Source organism: Pieris brassicae, chromosome 11, assembly GCF_905147105.1.
Source record: "Pieris brassicae chromosome 11, ilPieBrab1.1, whole genome shotgun sequence".
Taxonomy (NCBI): Eukaryota; Metazoa; Arthropoda; class Insecta; order Lepidoptera; family Pieridae; genus Pieris; species Pieris brassicae.
The window spans coordinates 3,490,607-3,508,191 of NC_059675.1; the positions used below are offsets into that span (position 1 = coordinate 3,490,607).

The 17,585-nt window shown below is 36.6% G+C and overlaps 3 protein-coding genes across 3 annotated transcripts; 2 read left to right on the forward strand and 1 right to left on the reverse strand.

Moving 5' to 3' along the window:
• The first annotated feature begins 213 nt into the window (after window positions 1-213).
• On the forward strand, window positions 214-7,826 carry LOC123715978 (protein VAC14 homolog). The gene is made up of 12 exons (XM_045671386.1): window positions 214-467; window positions 541-691; window positions 1,835-2,065; window positions 2,417-2,634; window positions 2,705-2,825; window positions 3,192-3,315; window positions 3,674-3,915; window positions 3,985-4,141; window positions 4,847-5,127; window positions 5,735-5,853; window positions 6,540-6,619; window positions 6,843-7,826. The coding sequence occupies exons 1-12, from the start codon at window positions 367-369 to the stop codon at window positions 7,106-7,108; spliced, it is 2,091 nt and encodes a 696-aa protein (XP_045527342.1). The 5' UTR covers window positions 214-366; the 3' UTR covers window positions 7,109-7,826.
• Window positions 7,823-12,072, reverse strand: LOC123715977 (serine/threonine-protein kinase TBK1). The gene is made up of 7 exons (XM_045671385.1): window positions 11,065-12,072; window positions 10,562-10,789; window positions 10,114-10,249; window positions 9,887-10,038; window positions 9,560-9,796; window positions 8,987-9,490; window positions 7,823-8,683 (listed from the first exon to the last, which is right to left on the reverse strand). The coding sequence occupies exons 1-7, from the start codon at window positions 11,809-11,811 to the stop codon at window positions 8,477-8,479; spliced, it is 2,211 nt and encodes a 736-aa protein (XP_045527341.1). The 5' UTR covers window positions 11,812-12,072; the 3' UTR covers window positions 7,823-8,476.
• A 346-nt stretch (window positions 12,073-12,418) lies between these two features.
• On the forward strand, window positions 12,419-17,398 carry LOC123715975 (cactin). Its single transcript, XM_045671382.1, has 10 exons — window positions 12,419-12,647; window positions 12,722-13,051; window positions 13,292-13,529; window positions 13,753-13,927; window positions 14,439-14,725; window positions 15,028-15,151; window positions 15,572-15,948; window positions 16,226-16,416; window positions 16,655-16,799; window positions 17,190-17,398. Coding segments are annotated over exons 1-10 (2,058 nt in total). The 5' UTR covers window positions 12,419-12,645; the 3' UTR covers window positions 17,379-17,398.
• The last annotated feature ends 187 nt before the right edge of the window (window positions 17,399-17,585 follow it).

Below are 17,585 nucleotides of genomic sequence, written 5' to 3' on the forward strand. Positions count from 1 at the left end.
TGGCTGAAAACATCGGACCTAGTCAATAAAAATATACTTTATATCATATAATTACTGCTATTTAATTTTATATAAAAATATGTTAAACAATACCGAGTTTGAGATTCAAAAGCACACGCTGTCTGTCTGACTAGTTCAGCTGTTCATGAATGTGCCATTGACACTGTAGCTGCCATGTCAAACGTGATTTAGTTATCAATGTCAAAACATTCTTAGTGCAGCAAATAACAAGTAAAAATAATACCTACTGTGATTGCAAGTTTAACTCAAACAAATTTTATTCTGATTGAAAATATTTTTTAATTTACATGTAAATGCTGTGATTGTAGAAGAATTATATGAATTTATTGGATTACAAGTACAATCATGACAGAAAGGGATTACGCCCCTTTAAGCCCGGCTTGTGTCCGGGGTTTATGTGACAAAATATATGAAAAAAGGAAATTTGCTGGCGTCGAGATAGAAAAGCACGTATATTTTTAATCCATACATAAATCAATTTAGTTTTAAACTGATTAATTTTTTTACTTCTGTTTTAAGGATGGTGAAAGATTTTAGTGATACAAATAATACCAATCAAATTAAAAGATTGATACGTGTACTTGGTCAGGATTTAATATCATCAACCAACCCTAATGTAAAGAACGGTGCTCTCATGGGCCTTTCATCAGTGGCTGTAGGCTTAGGAAAAGTAAGTAATTATTATGAAACAACATTAAAATAAAATCTTCATCATGGCTTTCACAGTGTGTACTGTAACTATGGTAAGCCAGTGTAACAGTATCTTAGTGAATTTTTGTAAACTTTATCTTATTTTGGTTAATAAATGATCATGATTTTAATAAATTCCATGTATATATTAATCAGATATCTTATATCAAACATCCTAATATACTATTTTAATAAAACTAAGCCTATATTATGCTACTACTATCACTTATTATGTAAACCATTTAACAAGTAAATATGGATACTATTCTACAGGTAATGATTACTATGTTGATTAGAGTTATTAAATGCTAATTTGAATTTTGACCTGCTTAATCAACATTTATCTCATCCCATTTTTGATCAAAGCATTAAATCTCAAACCATTGTATCTCGGAACTTTAGTCCTACCACGAATATTCCTTCTTCTTCATTCCAGTTGATTGCTGAAGACGAAGTAGGGAGCATCATTGCATTGCATTGGTCGGGATATGATTCTTCCTATTGTTGACATATTAATTCCAGCACTAGCACAGCAATAACCTATCTTTCTCAACAAACACTTCCTTCTTAATTCAGCTCAATCCGGTTTTCGCCCGGTGTTCCTCTCTGGTCGTAATTTTGACTTGCGTGCCTTAGACTATCTAAATCTTGAAACTCCTACTCATAAAACTGAATTATTTCACTCCTCCTTTACTGTGCAAAGTTCTATGGAATTCCTTACCAATTGATATCAGACCAAATCAGTCTTTCAATTTATTTAAAAATCTTTTTGAACATTCTTCTGCCTAGTAATTAGCTACTACTTATAATTGTTACTCAATTAACCTTTGGATTAGCTTTTATATTTTTGTATTATATTATTTTAAAAATTCCTTTAGTTTTTAAATTATTTATTTTTAGTTATAGTTACATGTTATTTTTCCATATAGCTTTGCCTAGAAGAAATCGCTTGTTAGAGATAAGGCCGCCTAATAACTTATGTAAAACTTTTGTTTTTTTATATGTATGATTTTGTATATTATGGTAACGAAGTGTAAATAAATAAATATATGAAAAAAATGTATATTAATAAATATAATTTTTTATGTATGTACAATAATTATATTGTAATTGTTTTAATTAGGGTTGTGAATCATATGTGGGAGAGTTGACACATCCAATTGTGGCATGTCTTGGTGAAAGTGAAGCGCGTGTTCGTTACTCGGCTGCTGAGGCTTTATACAATGTCTTGAAAATTGTTAGAGCAGCTGCATTACCATATTTTACCCTAATATTTGATGCATTAGCTCGATTGGCAGCAGATTCTGAACCACAAGTGAAGCAAGGAGCTGAACTCTTGGATCGCCTAGTAAAGGTAACATTCATACTATTGTATTGAATTTCTATATCTGTATTATGTTACTTCCATAAGGCTCTAACAGCAGCACTTCGTTTTCTTTAAGGGCAAATAGGTGATCTGTCCTTTGTGTCTCTTATGCCATCAAAGATGGATCTGTAACATGATGCTTTCCTTCACTATATGAGCTAGCATTCATTTTTGTGCATACCCAAAATTAAAAGATATGACAAGCTGTATGGCTAGCTATTGGGCACTGCTCCTAAAGTACTTCAACACACTTATTACTCGTCATATCTATTTCTTATATATGCATGTGTCAAGCTAATGAAAGTGATACAGTTATTAAATTTTGCAATTTGTGTTTAGGATATAGTAACAGAGAGCGCCTCATTTGACCTCGCTGCTTTTGTACCATTGGTGCGCGAGAGAATGTACACTCGCAGCGCGAGCGCACGTCAGTTTGCAGTTTCGTGGATTTGCGCATTAGACGCTGCACCCGCCCTTGGTCTAAGGAAGTACCTGCCCGATCTATTGGATGGACTCTTTACTATACTTGACGACCCCAATCCAGAAATACGACGCATGTATGTGTAGCAGTATCAAGTGTGCACTTAAGGCATGAAGTTGTATCGTCACATTATAATGTTCTTATAGGTGCGAAGTACAGTTGAACGAGTTCCTACGCAGCATTAGGAAAGAGCACTCGCAAGTAGACTTTCAAGCCATGATCAATAGTCTAATTACCCATGCCCAGTCTTCAGAAGAATTACTACAGGTTTATTAATCATATTAATTAATACTATATAAAATATTTTTCCATTTAGATGTTGATGGTTTAAAATATATTCTCTGTATCAGTTGTTGGTGTAAGCTTTTGCATTATTTATTCATAACAGTAGGTTTTAAACAAAAACATTTGTGCAATTGCACTTTTTAACTAAAGTACTCTTTCGTCTTTCTCTGTCAAACTGGGTTGCCGCTGTGATGAAAAGAGACAGTTGACTTTAGTTAAATCGATGCAATTATACTGTTATATTATTTATATAAACTTACTAGATACTTACTATGTACACTTGACAATCGAGTAAGCAATATTATTTTCAATATCCAAGTGAAATATTCACGTTACGTTGTGTCGTAGTTGACGGCCATAACGTGGATGCGTGAGTTTGTAGAGCTGTCCGGAGCTCGTATGCTGCCCTTTGCTTCTGGCATCCTCACTGCCGTACTACCCCCACTCGCCTACGCTGACGACCCCAGAAAAAGTATCCTTTGATGGTGATAAACCAAAACATTTGGAAATGCTTACGTTATTTATGTATTTATACAAGCTTTAGTATTAAAAGTTCTCGGCAAAATCGTATTAGTGTATCGTATTATATTAATTTACATTATCACCCCGTTTTCTCGAAGGGGTAGGTAGGCAGAGACCACGGATGTCCACTTGCTACGATCCTGACATACCTCTTCATGTCATGGCTTCATCCATGACACTCACCTTGCTCGTCGGTTATGGTTACTTTTAACTTATACCTTCTATCGGACCTCCTGGACCTGGTCTAGGTATGTACACCCAACCCGATCTTAAATAAATAATCATTATCCTTAATGTCATGATAAAAGAAATTCGTGAAATAGCAGCAACGGTAAATTTGCAAATGCAGAGACTCGTTGAGTCTGAGTCCGAGGCGACAAAAACAGACTTGAAAGAGAAAATGGAAGAGGATGTAGAGGGACAGCCGGGAAAGTTGAATCTGGTGAGCGTTGTGGACGTTCTCACTCAGATGCTGCTTCACAACTCCGTGCACACTAAGATCGCGGCGCTTGATTGGATTCTTCATCTCTACGACAAAATGCCAGCTGAGGTCAGTCCATCTCTGCCGTGATTTTTCTTCTTGCTTCGACTCGGCGTCTCATCTTTATTTTTTGGGCAGATGAGCCGCGAAACAGAACGCGTGTTCAACCCGGCTTTGGGTGCTCTCACGGACAGCTCACATGAGGTGGTGAGGCGCGCCATTGCCCTGTTGGCCGAGACCTGCTCTTGCGATCCCACTGCGCCCCCAGTTACGGACGCAACTCAAACGCCCGCAAGTAAACAACTTTTTATTAATTACCATCTGCCCTGACCCGTTGTTCTGCCGTATAAATATTATAACAGTATTGTTATTAATTAAGTAAAATTAAGTGTAATATTTATTTTTTAATGTCGAAACAAAAAAAAAATACAAATGATATATAGAGCATTAAATTTTAACTAAACTCATATTAAAAATAACACCGCTGTTACATTTCATGAATATCAAGTATACAGTATTTACAATTTTCTTAACCTACAAAGTAATTATTAAAAAGAAATATCAAAAACGCGCGTCTCCCTGTAGCTCTAGTAAAACAAACGTATGCTTATAGTTATCGTGACACGGGACGGATGATATAGTGTTTCGCGGCGCAATTAAGTGAACGCCAAAATGCTTTCTATTTAAGTAACTCGTACAATATACAAAATTTGACTAGTTACAGCTCTCGGCCAAACTAATGTGTAGTTCAATTGTTTTTGCCTCCATAATAATTGATACAAACTAAATTAGCCCAACGCCAGCGGTGAGGCTGTATTTTTTTGGTATAAAGAATTTATTTTGTATTGTTTTTAATTAGAGTCAACCATTGCAATTATAGTGAAGGATCAACACATATTTATTGTTTTTAATTCAAGCATCACATACATAAATCAAATCTACGATTAGTGATTTTGGTTAAAGCCCGCTCTCAAGGGTGACAGTTTGACGTGTATTTCAGGCAACCTTGAATCGAGCCCTTACTACCACAAGTTTCTGAAAGCGCTTCTGAGGTTGCTGTCCACCGACGAAAGCCTGCTGGAGGAGAGAGGATCATTCATAATTCGACAACTCTGCGTGGTACTGCCAGCAGAGGCAGTACTAGCCGCGTTGGCGGGTGCACTAGCAGCGGAACGCGAGTTGCGTTTTGCTGCGCGTCTTGTGGACGTCCTGTCCGCAATTTTGCTCACGGCGCCAGAGTTGCACGCTACCCGACGCAGGTTGCGCTCTTTCGCTGACACTGTGAGTTACGATGGAAAATAGATCTTCTAAATATTTCCCTTATTGCCCGTAGGGTAGTGTGACTCTATGTTAAATATCAAATTAATTAGCCAAAACTTTACGCACAACGACCCAAGTTAAGTGGGCGTTTAAGTGCGGATACTGAGCACCATACTAGCTAAATACATACAAAACTTTATTTACATCACAATAACACACAAAGGAAAGAAAATAAAATAAAAGACGACAATGGATGATATTGAACGTTTCTTCCAGACAACTCAGACGTAGAAAATACAAGGCAAAATTTAAATTTAAAAACTTAACTAATTTAGATAAATTACATGCAATAGATAAAACAAATGGCGTCATCTATGTCGATACACATATACTTTGTTATTAAAGTATTTTTCGAAACTGGGTTAAAAAATTGGTAACATTGCAATGAATCAAATACTATTTGACCTCTACTACTTATTTTAATTAGACATAACTAATTTAAACAAAAAACTTGTTTGATAAAGCAATTTATTGACGTATTGTCACATTATTCGTTACTCCACCGAACTCTTTCATACTACAAATTGTCTTTCAATTATAATTAGGTACTTAATATTATATGTTTCAGAGCACACACGCGCTTTTCCAGTCTCTGTATCGATGTTGGGCGCACTCGGGTGTGGCCTTAGTGGCGCTATGTTTGCTCACACACAACTACCGACACTGTACACAGCTAATTGCCACCTTGTATCCTTGCCGATATATTTTTATACCAATATTATTAAATTTAGCAGTTCAGAAAAAGTTAATGGTAATGGAAAAATGTAAATCATATAACGAAATATTACCCACAATTTCCTTTTTTTTGCTAAAGCTAGGGGGCCGTTCAAGTTAATACTTACGTAATCGTATGTATAAAATAAATTGCAGTAAATACTGCTTACGTAATACTTTAACGGCCCCTAGGGAGATGTGGAGCAGCTTAATGTTACAGTCTTGAGGGTGCGGTTCTCATCACTAAGGTCATATTTAAGATCGGTCTGTATTTAGCACTTTCTCGTACAGTGAAAGAAAACCTCGTGAGGAAATCGGCATGCGGGTGAGATTCAGAAACGAAGACATCCCTAAGTCTGACCTCCTGTACGTCAAAAATGTATTGCATTTTTAAGTCTCATTTCTGACTCTTACCGTTATCACCTACGTCCCTATCAACAAAATTTCACGAAATAGATATCTATCTACAGAAATCTTTCTGTGGTCACGACCAAGGGTTGCTCTGTTTTCCCTTTAAATATTAATGTTAACCTCAGAACCACGAAGCGGGTAGTTTTTGCCAAAATTTTGTGTGAACAATGCAGTAGTAAAGTTGTAAATCTAACTGCACACACTGTTTACGCTATTGAAATTTAAAATTTCCTCAACAAACCTAACAGTGGAGACCTGGAGATAACCGTGGAGTTCCTCACTGAGATTGACAAACTCGTGCAGCTAATTGAATCTCCCATATTTGCATGTGAGTGACGTAAAATTAAGGTTTTTGAAAATATATAGGGGACATAATTTTTTTTAACATTAATCAAAATTTAAAATTCTCATTTTAAAGTTTTAATTAAGTCGTTTATGACAATCAAAAGAAATCTTAAAGTTGAGAGCTTTCCCTTACTATAATGTAAAATAAAAACTTTTTTTCATTGTTCATTATTTTTACATATATTATTATTAACTAAATTTGTAAGATTTACGGCTGGAGCTGCTGAGCGGTGAACAAAGCACGGAGCTTCGAGGAGCATTGTACGGGCTGCTAATGATACTTCCTCAAACTACCGCCTTCCACGCATTGCGGCATCGTCTCCAGGCTGCGCCACCTCCGCTACCGGCTTTACTACCGCCATCAACTCAACACACTGTGCCCGTGATTGACTTTGAAGAGCTGCTAGCCCACTTTCAACGTGTACAGTCCGCTCACCGCGCCTATCGCTTAGCCGATCGCCGCTATCTTTAGACTAAAAGGACTACCTTCATTTTGTATATGTCATACCAAAGGTACAAGGCTGTTGACCACAGAATATAACACTATGGTTTCAAGTGAGGCATAGAGCGCAGAAGAAAATGGAAGTGCCTTCAAATTTATATAGGAACTTATGTTGTCGATGCATACAAGTTATATACAGTTAAGTTATGAAATTCGTAGATAATTAAATACGAATTGGATTTAATATAAGGCTAAATATTTATTTAATTTTAGAGCTTTTTTACCAATGGCTAAGCCTACTTATGTGGTATATGTTATGTAAAACGGCTTTTTAATTTGCAAAGAATTTTCATTATTCTACAGCACATAAAGTTATCCAATTTTTTTTCTATGATTGTCGTGTCAGCTGTAACTGTTATATCAGAATGGACTTTTAAATTATTATTACTTTTGTCCACATTTTTGCAACGAGTTCAGATTGCTATATGAAGTTCGGAAAGTAAATTGATCTTACTGTTTATCTGTGATAAAATTTTAAGTTTGTTGCTATGTGGTAAATAAATTTTAATTTCGGCAGCAATACTAGACTTAGTAACAGCTATTGTGAGATCATCCAAAATTATTTTTTGTATTCTATGAGATAACTTGTCTCCAGTCTAATAGTTAATAGTTTTATTTATATTTACACTTTTACTAATTAAAATGTAATTAGCATATATATGTAAAATAAAACCAATATTACATTCCACATTTTGTATTATTTAAATATATTTTTTTATTATAATGGTGAGGTGTGTATGTTGTCGTTAGCTGAAGAACAAAAAAATTGTTACACCTGTAAGAGATTACAACCACCCCAATACTATCATCACAGTTTTGGTTAATTATTAAAAAAAATGATTTAACATAAGAAGTTAAATTTCAAAATACAATATAATACTTCTGTAGTAAAAAATGTAAATACAAATATTAATTATCCTATCTACATATTTATTACAATTTGGAATAGGTTTCAACTTCTAAAGCTTTTAAGTTTTTAGACTTCTCTAAAATTTATTGCTTGTCTTTATAACCCATTAAACAATAGAAAATGGCTTAATCGTTGAATAATAAATTTACTTTAAAATTACGCCCGCGTTGTATCACCGAATTTTTTATAATCCAATTTACAAGTAAAAGGAAAAAGGCCTGGCGGATACGGAGAAAATCTTTTTTGTGCCACAAATGCCAGACGTATGATATGTAACAGTAAACTGAATAACCCTAGGATAAAACACACGAGGTCCTTGCGGGAGGAACGGGGGGCGAAGGGCGGTAGATGGCAGTGTGCGCGGGCGAATCCAGCGAGCTGAGCGCCTCCTCCGAGCTCGAGTACGAGTGGAGGTCGGAAGGTGGCCGCTAGCTGCGCAACTCGCGCGTAAGCCGCAACAGGTCCGCCAGCAGCATCGAGTTGGTCGCTAGGCCCGCGGCTACGTCATCTCCGCACGCTGACAGCGCGCGCACGCCAGCTCCGGACGCTCCTACCACGCCAGCGACACTCGTCCCCCGCGTACCCTCCACGACACCCGATGTGCGACTTGTTGGTTCCGCTTTTGTCGAGTTCAACTGAAATTCAAATGAGTTGATATGTAGAAGAGTGTATTTCTATTATGTAAATGAAAATACAAATATTATATAGTACTGATTATTTATTTTAAAAGGCCCACTAACGAAACACATGACATACAACAACACGATACAGGCATGTGCATCAATAACAAATGTGCACAATATTTAAAGGGAAACATTACAATGACAAAGAGAAAATAACTTAAACTTTAAAAGCAAAAGACAAACCAGACTAAGAAATACAATTTCTTTTATCAACAATATCTAGAATAAAATTAAACACATTCTAAAAAAAATTACCTGCTGTATGCGCGCGCGCATCTTAATCTCGGCATCCTGCAGACGGGCGGTTAGCGCCAGCAATTTAAGGTCGGCGCTGGCCACGTCCTTGTCGAGGATCTGCGTCTGCAAATACACGGTCTGCGCCACTTTATACCAGTCGGCGATGGCCATCGCTCGTGCGCGTGCCAATGGCGCAGCTCGTTGTAACAGGGCGCGCGCTCGACGCCCCGTTTCCGCTACCGTGATCCGCTCCAACACGTGAAACTGCTCGTCGTTGTACGTCAGCGAGCGCGTGGCCCTGTCGCGCACTAAATGCTGCCACGAGTCTCGCAGTCGTAGCACTAAAGATCCCGCGCGCTCCGCCAGTCGCAGGCGCGCCGGGCATGCCGCGTGCGTCAGCGCCTCGTCCCACTCGGCACGCAAGGCCCCGCCCGCGTGTCGGGTCCGCAGTCCCGCCGCACCAGCGCGCAAAGACTCCGCTTCCGCCGCAAGGAGCGACGCGCTGCCCGCCCACTGCTCTGCCTATCGAAACCGTAGAACTATATAATAAGCTTGTAGACCTGTATAATAAAGCGGTTCTAGAGCGCATACCTCGTGACTCGTGAGAGGTGCGGCGTGGCGCAGGGCGGCGGCGGCGAGGTCGAGGGCGCGCGCCGCGTCGTGTAAGCGCTGAGCATTGGAGGCGAGGGCGGTGGCTCGCGAGGCGGTGTCTCGCAGGCGGGTGGTGAGCAGTGAACCCCATCGCGCAACGCACAGCGCACACAATTGGGACGCCCGACAAAGGTCTTCCACACGCCTCTTTATAACGTGTCCCACACTACACGCCGTCTGAGCAGCGTAATTAGTGAAAAAGTTCATTTTAACATTGCAATTTATATACTAAATAAGTACATTTCTTTACAATTAAGGACATATTACCTTGGCTTGTGTGGCATCATTCTCAACCGAAATAATTGTTGGGAAAGCAGGAAATTTAGGAGCTTCTGGCTCCTGGGGCATATTAACATAGTTGTCATTCTTGTTGAAAAGCATCAAGGGATCATTATCTGTTGTATCTGGGTAATTCTTGCCTAATTATAAACAAAAAAATTAAAGCACAAGTTTTAAGTAAAGGCAACCAATGATCAGTATCAATATAAACAAACCAGGTGTATTTTCATCAATTTCATTAAGAATTAATTTCTCCTGATACAGCAATATTTGTGTCTCTGCTACGACAGATGTCTGCTCACAGATGTAGGTCTGTAGATGTTCGAACTTCTCTTCTGGTTTCAAAAACACCTGAAGACATGTTACAGTTTTAATTATGATCCCAGTCTCTGTAACTAGCATTCTTAACAATATCCTATCCTTGAGGAATCATGTCCTTTTCTCTAATTTTATAATTTTTGTGTGAAACAATTTAATAAAAAAAATATTTTTAATTTTTCTTAATATGAATTGAAATAATTATAACAAATCTCTGTTCTTAAATTATAGGTTTAAAAAAACCTCTATTAACATATGGAGAGATTATTGCATTAAAGTTTTTTGTTTTCTTTGTAAGTGTATAATAATATACAATATAACATAAAAATTGTATTTTAAACTAACCTTAATAACACAGGCCTTGTTTACATGAAATATGTGCACAGGCTTTGTAGATGTAACAGTCTGAACCTCGGAGAAGAATCTCTCAAATGTCCAAATTCTATGTGGGTCTACCTCAAGCAAGCCAGCCAAGAGAGGTGTTACCAGCTTTTTGAGTCCTGTGCTTAGCTGACAGTGAGGTGGTAATTCCCGGGACCATTCTATAGGCCCATTGTCTGTTGTTTGTGTACCCTACAGCACATTCAAATTATATTTATTACATATACACATAGATAATATACTGTGAAGTAATATTGGAAATAGAAAGACTCATTTTACATTATCTAGAATGATCAATATTACTACTGTAGACTTTGAAGTACTAGCTTTCATGATTGAATTAAGGTTCAAAATTAAAAAAAAATAGGTACATTGGACATATTAGGATAAACAATCAGACAAACTCTCCAGTTATATTGAGTTACTCCTTCTAGAGAAATTAAGTAGGTATTTTAATGTTTACTAACAGATATAACACCAGATGCTTTCTTTGTTGTAATAAAGAACATGGTCTCTTTATTCCTCCTTCCACCAAATGGCCTAAAGGGCAACTGGCCAGTAGCAACATGATACAATGTGACTCCAATAGACCACAAGTCAACAGTAGCACCAAAACTTTTTCCTACTGGCTTTCTTAAAACAGCCCTCTCATACATGTCTGGGTGCAAATATTCCTCTGTACCATAAAGTGATACAAACTGTTCCTCCTCTTGCAATTCTCTAGCTGCTCCAAAGTCTGTAAGCTTATAAGTAGTACTGCCATCCTCATTAATAAACTTCATTATATTACCAGGTTTTAAATCTCTATGCACTAAGTTGTTATCCCTTAAATGTTTCATTCCAGCAGTCAAGTGTTCCAAAACCAAGAGAAATTCTTGTTCTTGTAGTCCATAAGTATTTTCAGGGTCATCAAGAATATTAAACAAGCTACCACCAGTGCATAATTCCATTACTATAACCTTTCCCCTACCCTCCTGTTCCTCTTCTATAGCAAGTAGCTTTACAATATTTTCATGTTTAACTTTTTTTAGAACTTCAAATTCTCGCATCTGCACATCAGGAGGTCTCATGTGACTTAACTGGTTAAATGTTTTAACTGCCACCGGTTCGCCGTTATTCTTATTGACACCTTGAAACACTGCACCAGTTGCACCCTTGCCTAGTACACTTGTGGTACACCAAACATAATTTTCCGAACCTCTGAGGAACGACATCGTTGAGTGTTTTTAAGATACACACCGATTCAGGAATTTATTTTTATATGTAATCTCTCTTAATTTGATAAAAGTAACATTTCCCAATTTTTTACATAGAAACAAATTAACAAAACATCTAATAAATTGAATTTTCAATTTATCTGGCAAAGAATGTACTAAATTTATCAAAAGTCCTTAAATAATATTATATGCCCTTATATGTATTATAGTTCTAACTTTCTTTAGTTTTAAAAAGTTAGGAACAATGTGTATGATCAATAATTCTTAACATTACAAAATAATAATTATAAATTATTTATATAAATATCATCCTGTCATGACGTTGACAGTTTAGAGTAACTACATTTCATGATAACTTTATTTCTCTTTTAAACTTTTTTGTGATTTTTTAATATTATAGTATTATCGACATGTAAATGTTCACGTATATATCAGTTTTTTTTTATTAAATACCTGTTCCAACATTAATATAAAGAAAAAAAAACTAAATCCACAAGAAGTAAATTCATGAAATGTATTTTTGCTCTATAGTATTTCATTTCAAGTCTCTCTCGTCTGTGAATTGCTTTATTACAAGTAGCTGACAGCTGTACTTGATCTGTGCTCTATTTTGATCTTGCATCAAAAATCACAAGTCTAATTTATATTTTCTTTAAACTACATTATTCAGATAAAGCATAAGCATTGCTGCTTTTTTAACGATTTTTTTAGTAAGGTTGTGATAAAAATAAACCAATTAAAATACCTTCTAAATCATCCAGGCTGGCCAGTTTATAATTTTAAGATTTGCTCTTATTTGCGATTATATCGTTTTAAAATACATCGACTTTAATGTAAGTATTTTTAATATATATTTGTATAATATTGATTATTAAAACCCAACAACATTATATTCATTATATTATAGGGCCTCAAGAAGTTCTGTAGTAAGATATGATAGATCTAGAAGTAGATCCAAAAACCGTAGACATAGCGATAGAGTAAACAGTAGAGATAGGTCAACATCCAAATCACGGAAATCTAAACATAGGTCGAAGAGTCGAGAAAAGAAAAGTAAACACAAGAAAAACAAAAAGAAGAGGGAACGAGAAAGTAGTACTTCAAGTACATCAAGTGATAGTGATAATAATGAACTAAAATTACTGCAAAGGCTTCAAGCCGAGAAAATGCGAATAAAAGAAGAAAAACAAAAACAAAAAGAACTTATGAAAGCAAATGAAACTCCTGAAGAAAAGAGGTAAGCATATTAATGGAATGGTGTTTTTTCCAATTAAAAATTTGTATACCCTTTTCATAAAGAACCCTGAGCTTTTCCTTTTTTATTAATTCTTAATGAGATAGCTGACAAGTGTATGGTGTAGATGGTATTTATAAAACTAACAATAGCAATAAAGAGTACCCATAAATTAATAATAAAAGTGTATTTTTTATATATTAGTTCTTACTTATATTTGAAAATATACTCTGTGTTTACCAGGTCAAGACGCTTAAGAGAAAAACAAGAAAAGGAACGCAAGAGAAGGGAGAGAATGGGGTGGGACAATGAATATCAGTGTTATACTAATCAGGACAATCCATTTGGTGACTCAGCTCTTACCAACACATTTGTCTGGAGTAAGAAACTGGCTAAAGAAGGTGTCAAAACAGTTTCCCGTGATGAATTAGAAGCTTTTAATAGACAAAAACAATTAGAAAATAAAATAGAATTAGAAAAGGTATTTTGAAACTAATTTATATCTAAAAGTTACCAGAATGCATATTGATAACCTGTTCATTATATAATTATACCAATAATACTGGCATCATGGTGTTGTAGGTGTCTATTTTTTTTATTGTGTTGGCTAAGCTTGTGTAAAATGTATTTTGTAGTTAGTTGAATAGTTCACGCATTAATCTTTTTGATATTATTAAACTGTTTTCAATTTGAACTTTGTGCAGGTCAAGCAGCGGCGATTAGAACGCGAAGCTGAACGAGTAGCACGTGAAGCAGAGACAGCTGCGGCCGCTCGTGCACGTGAGGCTGCCCAATTCGATAGTTGGGCGCGGCAAGAAGACGCCTTCCATTTGCAACAGGCTCGTCTACGATCACAGATACGCATCCGTGACGGCCGAGGTACGTACATTGTATTGGCCGTTGAATACAAAAGACACTCGATAAAAGCTTGGTTTTAATAATTACTAAGAGTAATACTTTTAATCGACCTATTTATGTATAGTTTTATATCAGATATACATTATAGTTATTGTTTGTCTTAATCTGCTATAACCAATTTTGTGTGCCAATGGGCTAAGGCCTCCGCCATTTTTCCTTATTGTATACCAATCTCGTCGCAAGTCTTTCCAGTCATTTCAATGATTTCATAGGCCCACATTTTAAATTGCTTACCTCCGTTACTTTTATAGCCTCTTGGATGCCATAGTGTTACAATTTTGCTGCATTTATCTGCTCCTTTTATGTTATATCCAGTCCATTTACAATTTAATTATTTTGTAATGTTATGCTTCATATGTAACAACAGCTAGCCCTGTTTTTTTCTAAATTCTTGTTACTTATGTTTTCTCTGCCTTCTCTGCTTACTCTTAGCAGTTAGAAATTATATTTTAAAATATGGTTATTGTTACAGCAAAGCCGATTGATCTGTTGGCTTGGTATGTTAGCTCGGAGCAGTGTGTAGACGCCCTGGAGATGCACGAGCCCTACACGTACCTCAACGGACTACAGGCTGCCGACCTAGAGGACCTTTTGGAAGACATCAAAGTATACAAGGAGCTTGAGCAAGCAGAGTCACTTAGTTATTGGGAGGATGTCGAGACCATTGTGGCAGCGGAGCTGGGCCAACTCCGAAGGCAAGCTGAACCGCGCGCTGCCCGTGATGGCGTACACACCGCCGTCGCAGGAGATGTGCAGCAGGTATGTAGGGCTCTTCATACAATGAGAGGATTTGCTTTGTAGTTATCACTATTGATGTTTTACTTTATTATTATTACTTCGAACAACTCTCTTCCTTATTGAGTATTCCTTATAGTATCATGACCATATATTGCAAATGGTGCGTTTCAACATGAAATTAACTAATTAAATTCTCAGTAAACCAGTACAATTTTTAACTTAACTAGTATGTTCAATAACAACAAACAAATCTAAACAACCACAAAGTAATAACTAAAAAGTAATAAATCGTGAAATTTATGTAAATAAGGGATGCTTGGCAGATATTTAAGGGCAAATCGGGTGCGCAGCTAGAAGCGCTACAGCAACAAATTGCCCAGAAGCTGTCGGCGCGTTGCACTGGCGTAGATGTTGGCTACTGGGAGACTTTACTTGCACAGCTCAAAGGTATTGGAATTGTTAATATAATGTTTGTCAATAAATGGAATATGCAAATTTGATTAATTTTTCAAGACCATATCTTAAATACAACTTACACCTATTCACACATACATAATATTATTTATGTGAGCTGTTGGTGTATTGCGTACCTTCAGCTATTTACATTTTGGAACACACATGAGTCATGTCAGCAATTGATCAATATTCGAATAAAATATAACAAAATGACCCAATGGCAGTTGGTCAATGTTCAAATGAAATCTGAACAGATAGCTTGGATGAGATGCTTAACTTAATTATTGATTTAGAATAACGTTTATCTTCCCATTTGCGCCTTTTGCTTAAAATTTAATATAATTATCCTTATCAATTAAATAATATAGGAAAGTTGTTTAACCTACTATAAAAATCATTAATTAAAATTAGCTCACATGGCGCGAGCGCGTCTTCGGGACCGACACCAGCTCAATTTGCGTCGCAAGCTGCACATGCTCAAGACAGAACAGGGCGTGCGTCCATCCGACCAGGCCGTTGACTCCAAGGAACCTGTGGAAGAGCAACCGCAAGTAAAGCACGAGGAGGAACCTCGTCAAACAAAGGCAGAGGCTCCTGAGGGGGAGGCTGCTGAGCCTGAAGCAGAAGCGGAAGGTGATGACGCATGGGGTGTGCGCGAGTATCTTCGTGGCCGGTACTCTCCGCCGCCATTAGAATCCACCACGCTGGAGCCAGGCACGATGCTCACGGAGCCCGTTGATGACGCCAACCGACTTGCTTATTTACGCGCTGCGCTTACGACGCCAAAGGTATAGGATATTAAGATCATAACTTTTATATGTAGTATAATAGCTTATTCTAAATATCAACATTGATATTTATTATTTTCTGCATATCTGATATATCTGTGCACGCAATATTTTCTATAATTTTTTTCTAGTTAAATAATATTAATATGTTTTAAAATTCACTGCATTTTTAGGAATAAGTATATATACTTATAGTTTATATCATATGCTAATTTTAGGAATAAATCCATAACTCTAGTTGTTGTTTCTTATATCACATAAAAACGGCGTTTTTCAGGCGGTAGTTGCGGAAAGTAGTGCAGCTGGTCCTGGTGCTCTAGAAGCTGCGGCTCGACGTGCAATGGACGCGGCTGCTGGTGAAGACGCGGCTGGTGCCGGAGCGCAGTTCAGCGTAGAACAAGTACTGCCCGACCAGCCGTATTTATGGGCAGATAAGTACCGTCCCCGTAAACCCCGCTACTTCAACAGGTCAGTCAAAATAAACATCTTTTCTGTGTGATAACTTTTGTGCACGAAACTCAATTAAACATATTTTTCGTATGGGGGTTTTAATAAAAAAACCCTTTAGCAACATAGGTATTGTGTAAAGTATTATATTTTTTGCCACACACATAAGATATTTGGACATATTCATTATTGATATTGACCCTCAGCACAATTTTATATATTATATATAGGGGGTATATTTTCACGTGTTCGATTTCAGAGTGCACACGGGCTTTGAGTGGAACAAGTACAACCAGACTCACTATGACATGGACAACCCACCTCCCAAGATTGTGCAGGGCTACAAGTTTAACATTTTCTATCCTGACCTCATTGATAACAATTCTACACCCCAGTTCTCATTGGTAAGATCAATTAATCTGCATGTATTTTTTTAACAACAATGATTAAATTACCAAGTATTTCATAGTATTACAAACCTAAACCACTGGATTTTCATGCAGCCTTAATAGGAAGTTTGAGCTTGGCGAATCATATCAGCTTAATGTTTTAACAAAATCTTATAATAAAATTGTAATTGATTGATGAGTTTTATATTGGTATTTAATTAAAGTACTATTCATTTCAAATTTTACATAATTTTGTTGGGTACAGGTTAAACTTTCTCTCAAAAGATAAAGTTGCCGCTAGTAGCTCCTACTAAATGACTAATTTATCTCATCCTTCAGTCATACAGGCCTACTTTAAAATATTAATATTTATTTACCATTCTTCTGCTTCTTTATCTTTAATAGAAACCATGTGCGGATAATCCAGAATTTGCCGTGCTAAGATTCCATGCAGGCCCCCCATATGAGGACATCGCCTTCAAGATTGTAAATAGAGAATGGGAGTATTCCTACAAGAGAGGCTTTCGTTGCCATTTTCACAACAATATTTTTCAGCTTTGGTTCCACTTCAAGCGATATAGATACAGACGATAGATAATAAACATTAAAGTTCATTTTTGTTTTATTGTAAGCCTGAATGTATAAAATAGCAATGATAATGGACCAGATTAAATATAAAAAGGACTAAATATAAAGGATTAAATATAAATTCTTAAAGGACAGTGTAGATAATTTTGCCAGATATGATGGAGAAGAAAAAAATATATTAGAAAAACCTAGGATACAAAATTCTGCTAATAA